Source organism: Nuphar pumila, chromosome 5 (assembly GCF_984573655.1).
Source record: "Nuphar pumila chromosome 5, dmNupPumi1.hap1.1, whole genome shotgun sequence".
Classification (NCBI taxonomy): domain Eukaryota; kingdom Viridiplantae; phylum Streptophyta; class Magnoliopsida; order Nymphaeales; family Nymphaeaceae; genus Nuphar; species Nuphar pumila.
In genome coordinates, this window is record NC_143253.1 from 44,170,768 (window position 1) to 44,188,408 (window position 17,641).

A 17,641-nucleotide genomic window follows, 5' to 3' on the forward strand; every position below is an offset into this window, starting at 1 on the left:
CTAAAACTATTTACGGCTTTCTTTATTTTATTATGATTTTTTTTATATATATATATATATATATTAAAATATATATATATATATATATATATATATACGGGTATATGGATCCGGAAGGTGGATCCCGGACCCATCTACGCACCATCGTAAATAGTTATCCCTTGAATTATTTAATTAATTAAAATTATTGCTCTTATATATACATATAAGATTATATGAGGTAAATTTATTCGTAAAGATCCCTTTATGGGTCCTGGATCCAAAATTTGGATCCCAGGCCCAAATCACATAGAATCACTTAAATTTTTCGGGTATTACAAATTATCTTGCCTTATGTAAGGCAATCAACTAAGAGAGTTGTATGCCATGTGCGAAAGAGATGAAAATGAAGAGAAATTTTTACTTTTCTTATGCCATTTTTAATTGTTAGTATTGAAGGCTTGACTGATGGGCTTCATAGGTTTTACTAAGATGTTCAATCGTGCGAATATATTGTCTTAGCCAAGGAGGATCACAATTCTGGTGGTTTTCTTCAGTCTATTTTAGTTCTCTCCCAGCAAGATGTTCATTTTAGATATCATGAATCTTTTTTTCAATATATATTCCTTATTTAATAGATTCTGGTCTGTAGTTAATTTTGTTAAATGGTCAGATCTATTTACTTCTCGTATATATGCAAAACATGCACAGTGTTAAACAGTTAAAATCAGGTTATCTTGTTATGGATATTCTGTTTCGACTTGATTTGTTATATAAATTTATATAAAATGCAATGCGTTAAACCCAAGCTCTAGGCTTTTAAATAGTAGGTTAATATTCTATCAACTTTTTACTTGTTATTGTTTAGTCTTTAGATTCTTTGCTTTTTAGATTCTTTTTTTTGGGATTCTGAGTGAGTCCATTATTTGCTTATTGAAGAGATCAATTTGATTTTTGTTGCTTAATGACTCTACATGACCATGCATTTCCTTAAACCTGTGCATCCTTAAAAGCATTATGAGTTCTGCGTTGCAGGAACTATCCCTTGCTAATGGCCACATGGAAGGTTGCCCCAGCCCTGGCAGCTGGATGTACAGCTGTACTGAAGCCCTCCGAATTGGCTTCTGTGTAAGTGCTAGTTCATATGACTTTAGTGGTAAGGTATAGCTTCTATCTTCTTACATTACATCTTTTTCAGGACTTGTTTGGAGTTGGCTGATATATGTAGAGAAATTGGGCTTCCTTCTGGTGTTTTAAACATTGTGACTGGTTTAGGTCCAGAAGTTGGTGCTCCATTGGCATCTCATCCTCAAGTAGACAAGGTTTGGTTTTTCATATCTGACATTCTATGTCACACGGACTCATTATAAAGGCCGCCGCACCTGCGTCGACGTGATGTGGGTGCATCACCTGGTGCGGTCAAATACCCCTGGGTTCAGTCAACCCTTGCCCAGGGTTATATTTGTCCAAAATAGATTCGGTCAACTTTAATCGAGTCCATTTTGGTCCAATTAAAGAAAAATGAAATTTGGGCGGGGGGAGGGTGGTGGGGGTGGGGGTGGGGTTAGGGCACGATCACGCCACCTCCGACCTTTATGAAAAAAAAGCGAAAGGGGGGTTTTAGGGAACGATTTGCCCCCCCTCGTACCTTTCGCTCCTCCTCAATGCCTCGCCACTCCACTACTGATGCCAGCGTGCTGCCTCTCTCTCTCTCTCTTGTGCCATCGCCCCTTCATGTCGGTGCTACTCTTCCTCCTCTCTTCCCATCGTGAGTCTCTCTCTCTCTCTCTCTCTCTCTCTCTCTCTCTCTTTGTGAACTATCTCAACACCTGGCCAGGTGTTGGGTTTGTTTGACCTGCCCAGGTCTGATTAAACTAATTGAAAACTGTTTGGACCCAGGCTTCATTGAATCTGAACCAGACCTGGGTCCACACCCAGGTCTCATTTGATTAAATGAGACCTGGGTCTGTACCGACCCAGGTCTGATTCAGAATATATCAGACTTGGGTCCAGAACCAGGTCTGATTCAATTAGTTCAGATCTGGGTTTAAGCCCAGAAATAATTTGATTAAATCAGACCTGGATCTGGGCACAGGTCTGATTAGACTAAATCAGACATGGGGTCCATATCTGGTCTGATTTGATTAAATCAGACCTGGGTCTGGACACAGGTTTGATTAGACTAAAACAGACATGAGTCCATATCTGGTCTGATTTGATTAAATTAGACCCGGGTCTGGACACAGGTCTTATTAATCAGACATGGGTCCATATCTGGCTGATTTGATTAAATCAAACTTGGGTTTGGGCACAGGTCTGATTAGACTAAATCAGACATGGTCCAGATCTATGGCTGCATCCTTAACAGAATTGAGAATTCAAATATGGTCAGCTGATTGGACCCAAACTGTGACTAGACACTCCTCGCACCCTGGCAACCAAGTTTTTTAAAGTGTTGCATGGTTGTGTCTGCATCCACACCCTCACCTATGTGACATAAGATAATTGTTTTTATTGCATTAGTGTTAACTTTAAACTCTCAAAAAAATATATATATATATATATATACCTTCCCTGCACCCCCACACCCAAGTTTTTTTAAAGTGCCTCATCCGCACCCGCATCTGTGTGACATAGCTGACATTTCAATGTCCTTAATTTTTGTTGATTTAGGCCCTACCTGTTTTAGACTCAGAATTATTTGAAGTGTGCTGATAAATGGCATTTTCCCCCTTTTTTGGCAAGGTTGCCTTTACTGGAAGTACTGCAACAGGGAGGGCAATCATGACAGCTGCTGCTCAAATGGTCAAGGTATTCATGATCATGAATATATATATATATATGTATGTATGTATAAAGCAGAAAATAAGGATTAAAAACCATTTAAATGCATGTGTCTATACATGTGATGCACCCTCATTTCTGAGGATGCGGGAAAAATCTATATTATGCTACTCCTACATACGGAAAACAAAGGCTAACAAGAAAGTAATGAAAAATATCAATTAAAATTGCATAAAAACAAAGGAAATAATCAAGGTTTTTTCATCCATCTACCCTAATCCCTTCACATAACAAGTATTTATAGTTAAAAAAAATCCTAATCCTACTATTGGATCTTGAATAGATCTAATGTTTAATAATGACTCCAAAACCAAACAAAATAACAATAAAAAATTTGATGAATTGGATCCAAATGGATCTTGGATCATCAATAACCCTCTATCTTCTTCTTCCCTTTTTTCTTTTTGGCGGATCATCCTAGATCCGGATTTGCGGGTGCATCATCCTCCCCAGTTTGGAAAGGATTTGTCTCTGACGAATCGTAGGAAGTGGCATTCACATCTCCATGTGCAACTGTCAAAAGGTCATCTCCATGGAAATCGATTGTTTCTTTGCCCTTTTTTGCACTTTCCTCATGTACTTTGTGCTATGCTATCTGGACCCGCTTGTTTAGAGTTGGACATTGTATTGCAAGGTGTCCGACTCTGTCACAATGAAAGCATCTCTGACCGCCTCACCTACTCGCGTATGAGACTGGGTATTGAACGGCTTCAATTTCAGTTGCCCAGGCATACCAATAGACCCTAAATGTGGAGAAGCTAAAATCAAGCGGGTCTGCGACGAGAACTCCCGTCCGACCTCGTGCGCCGATGGCCTCAGCCAACCCCCCGTCTTGGTCACCCGCTGCTTGCCGGAGGCCACCTGACGACGATTCTCTAAGCAACCCCCGACGACCCTGTTACCCTCTCCCTCGTGCCTCTTCGGTTCCGTAGAGGAGCCCTTGACGTCGGAGCTCCCTCTGCTCGTCGAAGCCTGACGCTGGTGACCCCGAGAGCAGTCTCTCCTTCGCCCTTTTTCTCCCATCGAATGAGGTCTCGCTGCCGCCACCATCTCCCGAGTCGTCCCTGGACTCTCCCATTGCTGCCGTCTTCCGAGGTAACTACCTCTCTCGTTGTTTTCTTGTTGGAGACGTCGGCAGGAGGTCGCCGACCTCTTGCCTCCCTTCCCCCCCCCCTCGTCTGTCTTCATCTTCTTCACCCTTCTTTTTTCGGCAGGCGGCAGGGTTGCCACCTGCGTCGGGTCGGCATGCCGGCAGGGGCCAAACCTCGACCACCTGTGTCTTCTCTTCGGAGGGACGATAGGGGCGATGCCCTGTCATCAGCTAGCTCCAGCAGGCCGGCAAGGGCCAAGCCCTTGCCGCCCACTCTCCTTTTCGGCAGGCAGTAGGGCTGCCGCCTGCGTTGCCTCCTCTCTGGCAGAGGGCTCCCGGGTGGCCCTTGTGCCTTGGTCGGCAGGGCCCCCTGCCTGCCTCTTGTTCAGGTAGGTCGGCAGGGGCCGAACCCCTGCCACCTTTCTTCTGGTTCTCGGTAGGTTGGCAAGGGTTGAGCCCCTGTCACCTCCCTGAGTTCGGGAACGATGGCAGGGGCCGAGCCCTGTCACCGTCTCCCTCTCTTTTTTCTCGTTGGGTGGGCAAGGGTCAAGCCCTTGCCACCTCCCTATGTTCGGATGGGTCGACAGGGGCCAACCTTTGCCGTCTCTCTGCGTTCTGGTTGGTGGGGAGTGGTCGAGCCCTCCCTGTTCCCCCCTTCTCTCTCTTTGCTTTTGTCGGTCAGACAGGGGCCTGGCCCTTGCCTCTGCTCCTTTACAGCAAGCAGGGGGCAGAACCCCTGCCTCTTTGCTCTTCCGGAAGGCAGGGCGAAGCCCCTGCCTCCCTCGTTGCCTTCATTAGGCAGGGGTGCAACCCCTGTGCCTCTCCGTGGTTTGCTGATCCCCCTGCTTCTTGCACTTATAGCATGTGCACAAGGGTACGATGCCCCTGCCTCTGCTTCCTTCACGTTAGGACCACAGAGTGCTCCTGACCTTCTATTTTTGGTATTAGCTTGCTAAGATCGTCGATTTTACAGCTCGTACGACGGATCCCGCTTGCGCTCTGCGGCCTGAGCTGTCAATCGCCTACACCTGCAGGCGCCAGTAAGCTTGCAACTCCCCAAGGTAGGGGAAGATTGCATAAAGGACTTGGACAATTGAATTGAGTTCAATTAACTAAAAATGACAATTAAATAAATATATATGCATATATATATTCATACGAGTGCACATTTAACTCAAGGATGCGGTTTTGCGATCCTTGTCCTTTACTTTCTGTCATGTCATTCCTTTGCCGTCGCACTTTGCGCCCAGGCTTTCGTTTTTGCAAATGTTTCGTTACTGCCTTGCCATTGCAGATGACGCTCAGGTTTACACTTGTTGAGAATAGGTGGTTTTATGTTAAGTACTCTTATATTTGAGTCTTTTTGAAATTTTACTCTTATAAGGATTTAGATGTAATTTCTCTTTTTTGTCTCTCTCTATTTAATATAGAGAGAAGCCCTAATCAAGTTGATGTCATTGAGTTTTCTGTGCAGCCGTCTCTCTCTCTCTCTCTCTCCCTCTCTCTCTCTACACAGGTGGCTGCCCCTGTCTACATGGTATCAAAGCTTGCGATCTCGGGAGCGTGATTTCGAAGAGGACTGATCGTCACCAACGAAAAATTTCAGACTGCGGAAAAAAAAATTTATATCAGGTTTGCTGTTGCACTAGTGGGAAGATCTGATAACAGATCTGGGATGTCACCCAGATCTGTCGTCAGATCTAAGGATGGATCTTACCCAGATCTGTCGTGATCTCCTGGAGCTGTAAACAGATTTTATCTGTTTTTTTTTTGGATTTTTTATCGCCTGGCGTGATTTTCTGGAGCATGATGAGTTCCTGCTGATGCGTGCATGCTGTGATTGACGTGCTGCTATTTGGGTAACGCAGCAGGCTTCTGTGCTGCTGTATCGCAGCCGAGAGTTGTTGGCTGTTCCGGGCTGTTCCTGCCACGCAGCAAGTGTTTGTGATATTGCGTGCCAGCCGAGAGTGTCATATTTTTCTGTGCTGATTGCGTGACTACCGTGATTCTGATTTTTTTTTTGCTGCGTGTCATCGAGATATGATTGATCTATTTAATTGTTTGAAGACTGATTGTCAGTTATGCTCTATATGTTTTGGAAACAGCAGTTGTCATATTCGTATGCTTTGCAACTGAATAGTATTGTTGGTCGTGGTGTGTTTGGGTGCAGCAATGGTCTTAACTCTCTGCTGGGGTGAGTTGTGTTTCGTGCTGTATTAGTTTCAGCTATACATTTGTCGTGGAAGCAGCATGAGTGATTACCTGCTGGTTGTGGACTGTTTTGTGGAAACAGCAGGGCTGCTTCCTTATAGTGGTGGAAAACTCTACTTAAATACTTGTTGTTCTAGAGAACAGTATGGCTGAAAGTTCGAAATATGATTCGAAAATGGAACAGATTGGGGAGTATAAGGCGTTTGCCAACCCCTTCGCGTATGGCTCTTCTGTTAGGTTGAATGAAACCAACTATGCCAGGTGGTCCAGAACTTTTATGATGTCGGTATCTGGACATCGTCGAAAACACATTTTGTTGGAAGGCGAACCCACTGAAAAGTTGGGAAAATATGTTACTTGGGATGAAGATAATGACATAGTTATGTCATGGATCATGAATAGTGTTGAACCCCATATTTCAGATGGATTGATCTACTATAATTCAGCAAAACTGATGTGGGACAATCTTCGTGATACATACTCACAAGAAACGAATGTGAGTCGTATCCTGCAAGTCGAACAAGAAATATATAATTTACAACAGGGAAATCAGACCTTGGCCCAGTATTATGCTTCTGTCAAAGCTGCGTTTGAAAGACTTAATGCTCACAGGCCTCTTTGTTGCTCGAAGCAAAAGGATCATCAAGAACAAACCATGGTTGCTCGTTTTCTTACAGGGCTTTCTTCATATTTTTCTGTTGCAAAAGTTCAAATGTTGACTGGATCTGATGTTCCCACTCTTGCTGATGCTTATAATCGTCTAAGTAGACTTGCGATCTCTCTGCCACAGTCTCAGCCTATAACTCAGTCATCTGCTCTTGTTGTCCCATCTAGTTATGGGCGTGGAAATATTCAGAATATCAAAGGACGAGGACGTGGACGTGGTATGGGAGGCATAGGAAAGCTTCAATGTACATTCTGTGGAAAATCTGGACATTTAGAAGATCGTTGCTGGGATAAGCATGGTCGGCCAACATCTTCTTCATCAAAGTCATATACTCCTAAAGCAAATGTGACTACTCTCGAGGCAACAAATGTACAAGAGAATATCGCTGAAAATGAAAGTAGTATCACCCTTAGTCGTGCAGAATATGATGAGCTGATAGCTCTTCGACCTCCTGTAGCTGGTGTTGCATATTCAACCGGAAATCATCTTCATCCGACTGATAGTAAGTGGGTTATTGACTCTGGTGCTTCCAGACATTTGTGTGGAAATTCACATGTTTTTTCAGATCTTAAGGATGTTAAGGCTCAACTTGGAGTCTCCTTAGCCGATGGGAGCTCCTCCCCGGTTGCTGGTCAGGGAAATATTTCTATATCCTCCTCATTACAGTTGAATAATGTTCTTCATGCCCCAAACTTTCCTCAAAGTTTACTCTCTGTTAGTTGCCTTATAAAAGAAAAAAACTGTAGAGTGATTTTTGATCAAATGGGTTGTCATTTTCAGGATTTGCTGACGGGGAAGAAGATTGGTGGAGGCTATGAAGAAAATGGAATTTACTACCTATATCATCCAATGGGTTCTGTTAATGCTGTAGTGGAACATTCACTCAGTCCTGTTCAGTGGCATCGTCGTCTTGGTCATCCTTCATTGTCAAAACTTCGGTCGGTCTTTCCTCAGATTCCTTCCACCACATCTTTTCAGTGTGAAGCATGTCAGTTGGGCAAGCATCATCGAAGTTCGTTCCCTTCTAGTCAGAGTCAGTCTAGTAATAAATTGTTTGAACTTCTTCATGCAGATGTATGGGGTCCTAGTAAGATTCCTACTAGGACTCAGTGTCGTTCGATCTGAAGTTCCAAGTCTTATCAAATCCCTAATTCTTGAAATAAAAACTCAGTTTGAATCTATTGTCAAGATTGTTCGCACTGATAATGCTCTCGAGTTTAAATCAAAAGGTCTGTTACAATTTTACCAAGATCATGGCATCCAACCACAAACTTCCTGTGCCTATTCATCTCAACAAAATGGGGTGGCTGAGCGAAAACATCGGCACCTCCTTGATGTTGCCAGGACCATTATGATTCAATCTAATGTTCATGCGTTATACTGGGGTGATGCGATTACCACTGCTTGCTATCTGATCAACCGCATGCCTTCGTCTTCTGTGGGTGATCAAATTCCATTACATATCCTCAAACCTAATGCTCCACTTTTTCCTTTATCACCAAAAATATTTGGATGTGTTTGTTTTGTGCGCAAACTTGGCCCTGACCGTGATAAATTAGCTGCTCAAGCTACAAAATGCATATTTATCGGTTATCCCAAAAATCAAAAGGGCTATCGATGTTATGATCCTACTTCTCGCCGAGAGTATGTCAGTGCGGATGTATCTTTCCTGGAATCCTCTCCATATTACTCCATTTCCGGTTCCCCGCTGCAGGTTGGTCCAACTGAGTCTTTTCCATTACCTATACCTCCTTTTCCTTTGGAATCTGTGCCCTCATTACCAAACCAAACTTCATCCTCTTCCAGATTTAATAATCCACCATTGGTATATGTGCGTAGAGCTCTACTTCCGCAAGAGCCTTCATCTTCTTCTTCTCCTAAGGTAAGTTCTACTGACAATTGTGATCTTCAGGATGATGATAACAGGCCTATTGCTCTACGAAAGGGGACAAGACAATGTACCTTATATCCCATATCTCACTTTGTCTCCCATGCCAGAATTGGACATCAGATGAAGTCGTTTATCTCAGCCTTATCTGCTGAAACTATTCCTCTGAACTATCAACAGGCAAAACTTGATACTCGTTGGAAGTTGGCTATGCAAGAAGAAATGACAACTTTAGTATCTCAGCATACCTAGGATCTAGTTGATTCTCCAGCAGATGCTGACATTGTTGGATGTAAATGGGTATATACAATGAAGTACAAATCTGATGGTTCTATTGAAAGGTACAAGGCCAGATTAGTCGCGAAAGGGTATACTCAGACATATGGAATTGACTTCTTTGAAACTTTTTCTCCTGTTGCACGGATGGGTACCATCCGTCTTGTTCTCTCAGTAGCTGTTCAGCATGGTTGGAACTTGTGTCAATTAGATGTGAAAAATGCATTTCTATATGGGGATCTATCTGAGACCGTTTACATGCAACAACCTCCAGGTTTCGAGGTTGAGGGGGAGTGTCAGAAGGTGTGCAGATTGAGAAAGGCGATTTATGGCTTGAAACAAAGTCCTCGTGCAGATCATACACTTTTTATAAAGAAAACTAGTTCTGGCATAGTTGTTATGGTGGTATATGTGGATGACATCATTCTTACAGGAGATGATGTGAAAGCTATTGAAGCCACAAAGGCTCATCTTCAAAAACACTTTGTTACAAAAGACCTTGGGTCACTCAGGTATTTTCTGGGTATAGAAGTCGCTAGAAGCCGTGAAGGGATGGTTTTGTCTCAACGGAAGTATGTTCTTGACTTATTAAAGGAAACGGGCATGTTGGGAGCTAAACCAACAAATATTCCCATGGACCATAAAGTTCAATTGTTTGAAGAAGTGTCAAAACCAGTTGATAGCAAAAGCTATCGCTCCCTAGTAGGAAAGTTATTATATGTAACTGTTACCAGACCAGATATTGCTTTAGCAGTAAGCAAAGTTAGCCAGTTTATGGAAAAACCAACTGAGGTACACTGGAATGCAGCCATAATGATTCTCAGATATCTAAAATCTTCTCCTGGAAAGGGGTTATTGTTCAGGAAAGGTGGAACTCTGGAGATAGTAGCCTATTCTGATGCTGACTATGCTGGATCTGTAGTAGATAGAAAGTCTACCACAGGATTCTGTGTGTTTTTGGGAGACAACTTGATTTCATGGAGAAGTAAGAAACAAAATGTGGTTTCCAGGTCAAGTGCAGAATCAGAATATCGGGCTATGGCCCAAACAGCTGCTGAATTGATATGGGTTCGCACTGTTCTTCATGATCTTCAGGTGAAGGTTTCCTCTCCAATGACCATGATGTGTGATAACAAAGCGGCAACATATATAGCAAACAATCCTGTCTTTCATGAGAGAACAAAGCACATTGAGGTTGATTGTCACTATGTAAGAGATATGATTCAAGCTGGGCATATCACTACAAAATACCTAAAGTCGGAAGACCAAGTTGCAAATATGTTTACAAAGCCTCTTGCTAGGCCAAATTTCTCCAAATGTTGTGACAAGCTGAGCATGATTGATATCTATGCTCCAGCTTGAGGGGGAGTGTTGAGAATAGGTGGTTTTATGTTAAGTACTCTTATATTAGAGTCTTTTTGAAATTTTACTCTTATAAGGATTTAGATGTAATTTCTCTTTTTTGTCTCTCTCTATTTAATATAGAGAGAAGCCCTAATCAAGTTGATGTCATTGAGTTTTCTGTGCAGCCGTCTCTCTCTCTCTCTCTCTCTCCCTCTCTCTCTCTACACAGGTGGCTGCCCCTGTCTACAACACTCATTGCACGTGCTATAAAGGCATCCTCGTGGAGGATGCAAGGGGCATTTACCGCTTTACTTGTAAAACCTGGCAAAAAAAATTTGTTTGGATTCGTGCCAGATTCGGATCTGACCTGGGTGATAAGTCGGCTGCGTGGTTATAAAAGCATGCAGCGACAAAGGGGGGAGGTTTCTCGAAACCCCCTTCCCCTCTGCTCTCTCGTTCTCACTCTCGCCCCTTCTCTCTCCTCTCCGCCTCTCCCGCCTCCTCTCATCCCCCGCAGCCACCGACGCCCACAATCACTGGCGACCGAAGCCGCCGGCCACCACCTTCCTTTTCTTTGCTACGAAGGCACCGACAATCCGCCACCACCTTTCGCTCCGGCAACCTCGGTCGACATCCCCGACATCGCCCAAGCTTTCTCTCTCCCGTGTTCTCTCTGCGGCCAGTGACTCGCCGACCCCTTCTTCCCTCTCTTCTATCGCCTGTAACCACCGTGCCTGGCGATAGCAACCGTCGCCGACAGTGCCACCAACCTTTCGTTTCCTCTTCTCCGTACCCTCCAACCATTTGGAGCTTTTCTCGTTGTTTTCACCGAAACCCCGACGTTGGTGGTTCCCAGGTAACCCCCCCCCCCCCAACCATCCGCCTAGGCTCTCGTTTTTGCAAATGTTTCGTTACTGCTTTGCCATTGCAGATGACGCTCAGGTTTTCACTCATTGCACGTGCTATAAAGGCATCCTTGTGGAGGATGCAAGGGGCATTTACCGCTTTCCCTGTAAAACCTAGTAAAAAAAATGTTTGGATTCGTGCCAGACCCAGATCCGACTCGGGTGATAAGTCGGCTGCGTGGTTATAAAAGCATGCAGCGGCAAAGGGGGGAGGTTTCTCAAAACCCCCTTCCCCTCTGCTCTCTCGTTCTTACTCTCGCCCCTTCTCTCTCCTCTCCGCCTCTCCCGCCTCCTCTCATCCCCCGCAGCCACTGACGCTCACAATCACCGACGACCGAAGCCGCCGGCCACCACCTTCCTTTTCTCTACTACGAAGGCACCGACAATCCGCCACCACCTTTCGCTCCGGCAACCTCGGTCGACATCCCCGACATCGCTCAAGCTTTCTCTCTCCCGTGTTCTCTCTGCGGCCAGTGACTCGCCGACCCCTTCTTCCCTCTCTTCTACCGCCTGTAACCACCGTGCCTAGCGATAGCAACCGTCGTCGACGGTGCCACCAGCCTTTCGTTTCCTCTTCTCCGTACCCTCCAACCATCTGGAGCTTTTCTCGTTGTTTTCACTGAAACCCCGACGCCCTTCTTCCTTCTCGTTTGCCTTGTCGACAGGGGGCTCCACCCCTCTGTTGTTTGCCTTGTCGACAAGGGGCTTTGCTCCCCCTGTCCCTCTTGTTTTGTTGGCAGGGGGTCTCTCTCCCCTGCCTCTTGCCTTGTTCGGTCGATAGGGGGTCGAAGCCCCCTGCCGTCACCTCTGGTTGACAGGAGGCTTCGCCCCCTGTTCCTCTCTTTTTCTTTTCCTGCAATTTGCTTTGCAGACAAGGGCTCGTCCCCTGTCTCTGTTTCTTCTTGCAGGATAGGTCAGAGCCGCTGTCGCCACTGTACTTTTCGCAGAAATGGCAGGTCATGCTCCCTAGCGCTCTCTGTTGTTCGACATGAGGGGAGAAAGGCCCTCCACCTTGATCTTGTTGCCGGCAGGGGCATGTCTTGTTTTCAGCAGGGGGTTGCGCCCCCTATCCTGTTTCTTGTTGAGGCAGGTTCGGCAGGGTGCCTCTGCTCCCTCCTTTGTCTTTTCTCTCCTGGCAAGCAGGGAGCATGAGCTCCCTGCCTCTACAGCTTTTTGTCGGCAAGAGTGAGGCCCCTGCCTCCTGCACCCTTGCAGGTAGGGGTGGAAAAACCTGACATGACCCGCCAACCCGCCTCTTAGGCGGGTTCGGGTTTGGCTTAAACTAACCCGTTTAATAAACGGGTCGACCCGCCTAACCCGTTTATTAAACGGGTGGGGTTCGTGTTAGGGGTATGCCAGCCTGCCAACTCGACTGACCCGTTTAATAAATGGGTTAGACGGCGGGTCAAACCGTTTACCCGAACCCGACCCACCAACTCGTTTACCCGACCCGACCCGCCAACCCGCCCATAACCCGTTTACCAGACCCAACTCGTTTATTAAATGGGTTGGCGGGTCATGTCGGGTTACCCGTTTAATAAACGGGTCAGGTTCGTGTTTACCAGAGCCGACCCGTTTATTAAACGGGTCAGGTTCGGGTTGAGGTATGCTGACTTGCCAACCCGCCGGGTCGACCCGCCAACCCGACCCGATTGCCACCCCTACTTGCAGGCAGGGTGCAGTGCCTCTGCCCCTACCCCTGCCTCTGCATCTCTGATGTCTAGGAGCAGGCCTCCCTGCCTTTGCCACCGCTTGTCGCCCACATCCAGCAGACCCTGACAAGGTCCCTTTACTGTTCTAGCTGCCTTGCTGTGTAACGCCCCAAAATCGTGGACTTGAAACCTTTTATGAGAAAGGTTGAAAGCTTTGAAACCAATCATTTATCAGAGTTTAAAACAAAAGTTCAACGGAAAATCATGTTCAAAATAGCAAGTCGCAAGACTTTGAGCTCATTACAACACAAATGCAGACTTCCCCTTATAAACCAATTTGCAATTCAAGTATTCAGTCTTTTTGAAATGAAAAGAAGAACCATTGTTTGATAATACAGTTTTAGAAATTCAGAGTTCTAATCAGGAGAGATGCTTTCAAAGAAACATTATACCGCATCTATCAAAAGTGTCACAAGGAAACTCAACATCAGGAAAGGGCCTTGCCTTAAACGCATCACGTCGTCGTGCCATCGCAAGCAGTATAACCTCTTCATCACCTGCCTATGAAATGGGTCAGTCTCACACCAGACTAGTAGGGGTGCAAAAGACAAGAAAGAATAAAGACTGCAATAAGCAAGATAAATGCTAGCTCAAGCAAGAACAAGCAAGACTAGCAGATCTAACCAAATATGCTCTAGAGTAAGCAAGGCTCTAGTAAAGCAAACAACTACGTACAAGAGCAATAAGGATTATAGTGCTAAATAAGCAACTATAGCAATCACACAGATATAATAGGTGAAGAGTAACTAACTCTATCTACCAGTCAAGCAAAGCAATTGCATAAGACAAGTATTCATAACAACACTCGTAATACATACAAGTACCATTATATGGTTGAGCCTATCGGCCAGTAGCTATGATAAGCAATCATGTAGCAGTTATATCACAATATGCAACAACTAGCATAATGCTAGTATTATAAGTAATTGACTAGTATGAAAAGCAAGTCATTACTTAGCAGAACTGTGCAAGCAGTTTAACCAACAAGGGTAACGCCTCGACAGGCGTACCTAGCTCAACGAGTAGCATACCGAACTACCGAGCTAACAAGTAAGCAAACAATGCACGTCATAACACGCATATCTCATGATCATGTATATAAGTTATATCTTGTCTTATTATTGAGCAGGCCGTTGTGGGTACGCACAAGGCAAAACGTAGAAACAGTCGAGATTGATTCAGGGGTCCATTATGCTATGTATTTTATTATACCCCGAATGACTGACTGAGTCCGCTTTCTAAGGGGACGGTCTATGATCAAGAGAGTAAATTCCCAAAGGCAAACAAAGGCCAAATGGATGTGCATCCGAACTTCTACAGAAGTGGCCTGAAGGATTTCCCCTAACCTCCGATGACTGGGGAAGGTCGGATCTTTTCCCGAGATTGCTATTAATGACTGTCCATTGGAGTTTTGTACCATCCATCCTCTCTCTTGATGAACCGTCCCGAATGAGCACAACAGAGGGTTTCTTAACCATCGTCCCATTCTACATGCTCTGGTCTTTCAACCCAATCGAGCATCTTGCCTGTGAAGGCACATGATTATTATTTAGGTGAATTATACGCGCCATTGCACGTTCGAGGCAATCACACACTTCTCATCCTACTCACCGCAGTACGCAACGTACCTATTCAAATGTACAACCACGATGAAAAGGGCTAATCCGTAGTGAGGGTAGAAACATCACTCTTGTGATCTCAAACACATGCCATTGCATGTTCGAGGCAGACATAGACCTATCATCCTACTCATCGTAGTACGCAACGTACCTGTTCAAAAGTACAACCACGATGAGAGGGGCATGGATTTCTCGTAGGAAATCCCAACACTTCTGCTTTACAGAAGCTCACAGTGAACTCATTCAAGTTCCAACTTATCGTGCTCGGGTCCTTTAGACAATCACAAACATTCTACCTATTAAGCGAAAATAACATAACAGGATTAGCTCAATGTGTCAATACACGCTTAAAGGTTACTACAAACCTTTCGTCCTGTAAAACCCGAAAATTTTGAGTATAAAATTTTCCAAATTTTTGCAATTTGGGCCTAGATCCACATTACGGATCTAGGACCCATAAAGGGGGGTAATTAGGATTTATTTATTTAAAACCTCGATTTAATGATAATAATAGATAAATAAAAATTTTTCAATTTTAAAAATTTAATTTAATTCGAGGATCCACAGTGGATCCATTTGGATCCACTTGTGGATCCATTTTGACTTGGGGCCGGGTTGCGGGTCTCGGGTTCGGACCCGAGCCCCACCCCATATTACTACCCTGTTAAGTGAAGAGGGCAACCCGATAAAACCCTTGCAGGATATGGAAGGGGGGCAGGGGGGTTACGCAGAGCGTAACGACCCCGCGCCCATCTCGGCAATGAAGGGGGGGCCTGGGGCCGATAAAGGAGGGGAGTGGAGAGGGGGTCTCGCCCTCTTCACTCAGCCTCGTCTCTCTCTCTCTCTCTCTCTCTCTCGGTCTGTGTGTGTGTGCGCTGGAAGCAGGGAGGTCGCTGGCGAATTTCGGCCACCAACAATCACAACAAGCACCCTCGGTCACGACAGCAGCCGTGAGTGGAGCCTTGGCCACCAGCCACCACCGAAGGCCACGGCAGCCTCCGATCGCTGGAAGGATCGTCGGAAAAGCTCCAAACAGGTATGGTGCTCCTCAGAATCGGGTGAGGAATCGAACATGGGTTCGATTCCACGTGGGGATTTGAGGGTAGGACTTGGGGTTTATATTAACCCTAAACCTAAAACCCCAAATCTATATTTTGGGAGTTGGGGATCTTTCCTAATGAGGGGTGCGGGTTATCCGAAACCCCAAATCAGTGGATTTGGGGGTTTTCAGTTTTTGAATTAATGATTTCAGACTTTTGAGTTCCTGAGTTCTCCAGGATGTGTTTATGGATTTTATGTTTAGAAGTTTTGATCAATGCACTTAATTTCGATGTATTATAAATTCAGGTTGCAGAAATTGATGATCTGTCGATTGTGTTTGGTTTTTCTTCTAAAATCAAAGAAAAAAAAATTTCGTCTTATATTGGTGTGATCATATAATTTGTTGCAGTCTCACTATGGAAAAAAAAAATAATATCTCCTATTTGTGCAAAAGAATACAATTCCAAGTGATTATGATCAGGGGCAACAATATTGAGGACTGTCTAGGCTGGTTCTTTTGTTTTGAAGAAAATTTGGGGGTTATTATGGAAGCCTAAGTATATATAAGGCTGTGGAAATGCAAAAATTGTAGAACAAAATTGAAATATCTTACTAACTAAGAGAATGAGCAATTATCTACTCTAGAAGGATAAAGGCTTAAAGCTTTATCCGGTTTATTAAGGAAGCCAGCAAGCAATCTGCAATAGAATTGAACAAGGAGTATCTTATTCTTCTGTGTTCTACCTTTCAAACACTACTAATGTGTGCTCATAACAGGCTTTGTCAAAAAAAAAAATTTTCTGAACCTAATATTAGCATCCAATACTTCTGTCAACTTAGACAGAATAATCGATATGAATGAGTAGTCTCAAAGCTTTTATTTTAAAGTTAATAGTAATTGACATTAAGGCTGGGATTGAACTTATGTATCTTTTTAAAAACAAAACTATTTTTCCTTACTGAATAGCTTTAATAAAAATTTTGCTGGGAATGGACTAGTTAGGAACCCAATTATCTTTGGGCTGTGTTAGTGCCATATAGGAATAAAAAAATTCTGTTGTAAAACAGGAAGTTGTACGAATGCGGCAATGGGGATATGAACAGCTTGAATGGTTGCTGGTATACCTGCATTAGATTAATTATGTTTGAAAGGGGCAGCCCTACGTACCATGCAAATTTTATGTTTGATATGCCTGTTTTACCTGCTCCTGCCAGAGGGTTTTTAATTCTGTCTCTGCAGCATATATATATATATACATGTCCTGATTTCTATTGACAGGGCTGATTTCCATATGTTTTTATAGTTAGCCGAATGTTGTTAATCAGACTTTCTATTTTCATAAATGAATATACAAAGTCCTAAACCATTAAAACATGAATGGTGTCATATACTGCTGATAGGTTCATGAACTGTTAAAGTCCGATAGGATCTCGCATGCATTACCTAATGTGATGCTGTAGGCTGTCTATTGGCATAAGATGGTGCCTGAGTGTGGTTAAGCTCAAAGTTTGTAAGATGTAGCGTGGAATCATTTCAACATAACCTGAAAATTTCAATTGTGTATAATATTGCTCATGTTACATTGTTTAGGGAGGATGGACACATAAAACTGAAATTGTATATATATTGTATCTTGCTTTGTTGTATCTAGCTGAACATTTTACTTTTGTCTAAAGTTCATGTGTTATTTAAAAGTTGGGGTATGGGATTGTATGAAAACACTGTCGGGGAGGTTTATGCTTTCATTTGACTGTTATGATTATGGTACTCATGGGTGTGAGCATGAGTCAGTTATTATTAATTCTTCTTGAACTCACACACTTAAAGAAACCATGGATTTGGTTAAATATGTGATGTAGGTAACACACATATTGAAAATGCATATGAATGCATTATGACATGCATATGTTTGGATTTATGATTTTCATAAGTGCACATGCTTTTGGTACTATTGGCCTAGTGTTACGAATGAAACACTAATTTGGTTTTGTGATGTGGTGCACTGATGGCCTAATAGGACCATCATCGGCCTGAAGAGCCGTGGGTTTGGTTTTCTTTTATTTA

The 17,641-nt window shown here is 44.0% G+C and overlaps 1 protein-coding gene across 2 annotated transcripts in view; it reads left to right on the forward strand.

Annotated features, from left to right (window-relative positions):
• The window catches only part of LOC149837474 (aminoaldehyde dehydrogenase ALDH10A9, peroxisomal-like), a 101,978-nt gene that overhangs the window by 33,159 nt on the left and 51,178 nt on the right, over window positions 1-17,641 (forward strand). For both annotated transcript variants that reach the window (XM_090006063.1, XM_090006064.1), the window contains exons 5-7: window positions 1,015-1,107; window positions 1,178-1,301; window positions 2,725-2,790. In XM_090006063.1, coding sequence (XP_089862189.1) covers window positions 1,015-1,107; window positions 1,178-1,301; window positions 2,725-2,790 — 283 coding nt within the window. The remainder of the gene's footprint in view (window positions 1-1,014; window positions 1,108-1,177; window positions 1,302-2,724; window positions 2,791-17,641) is intronic.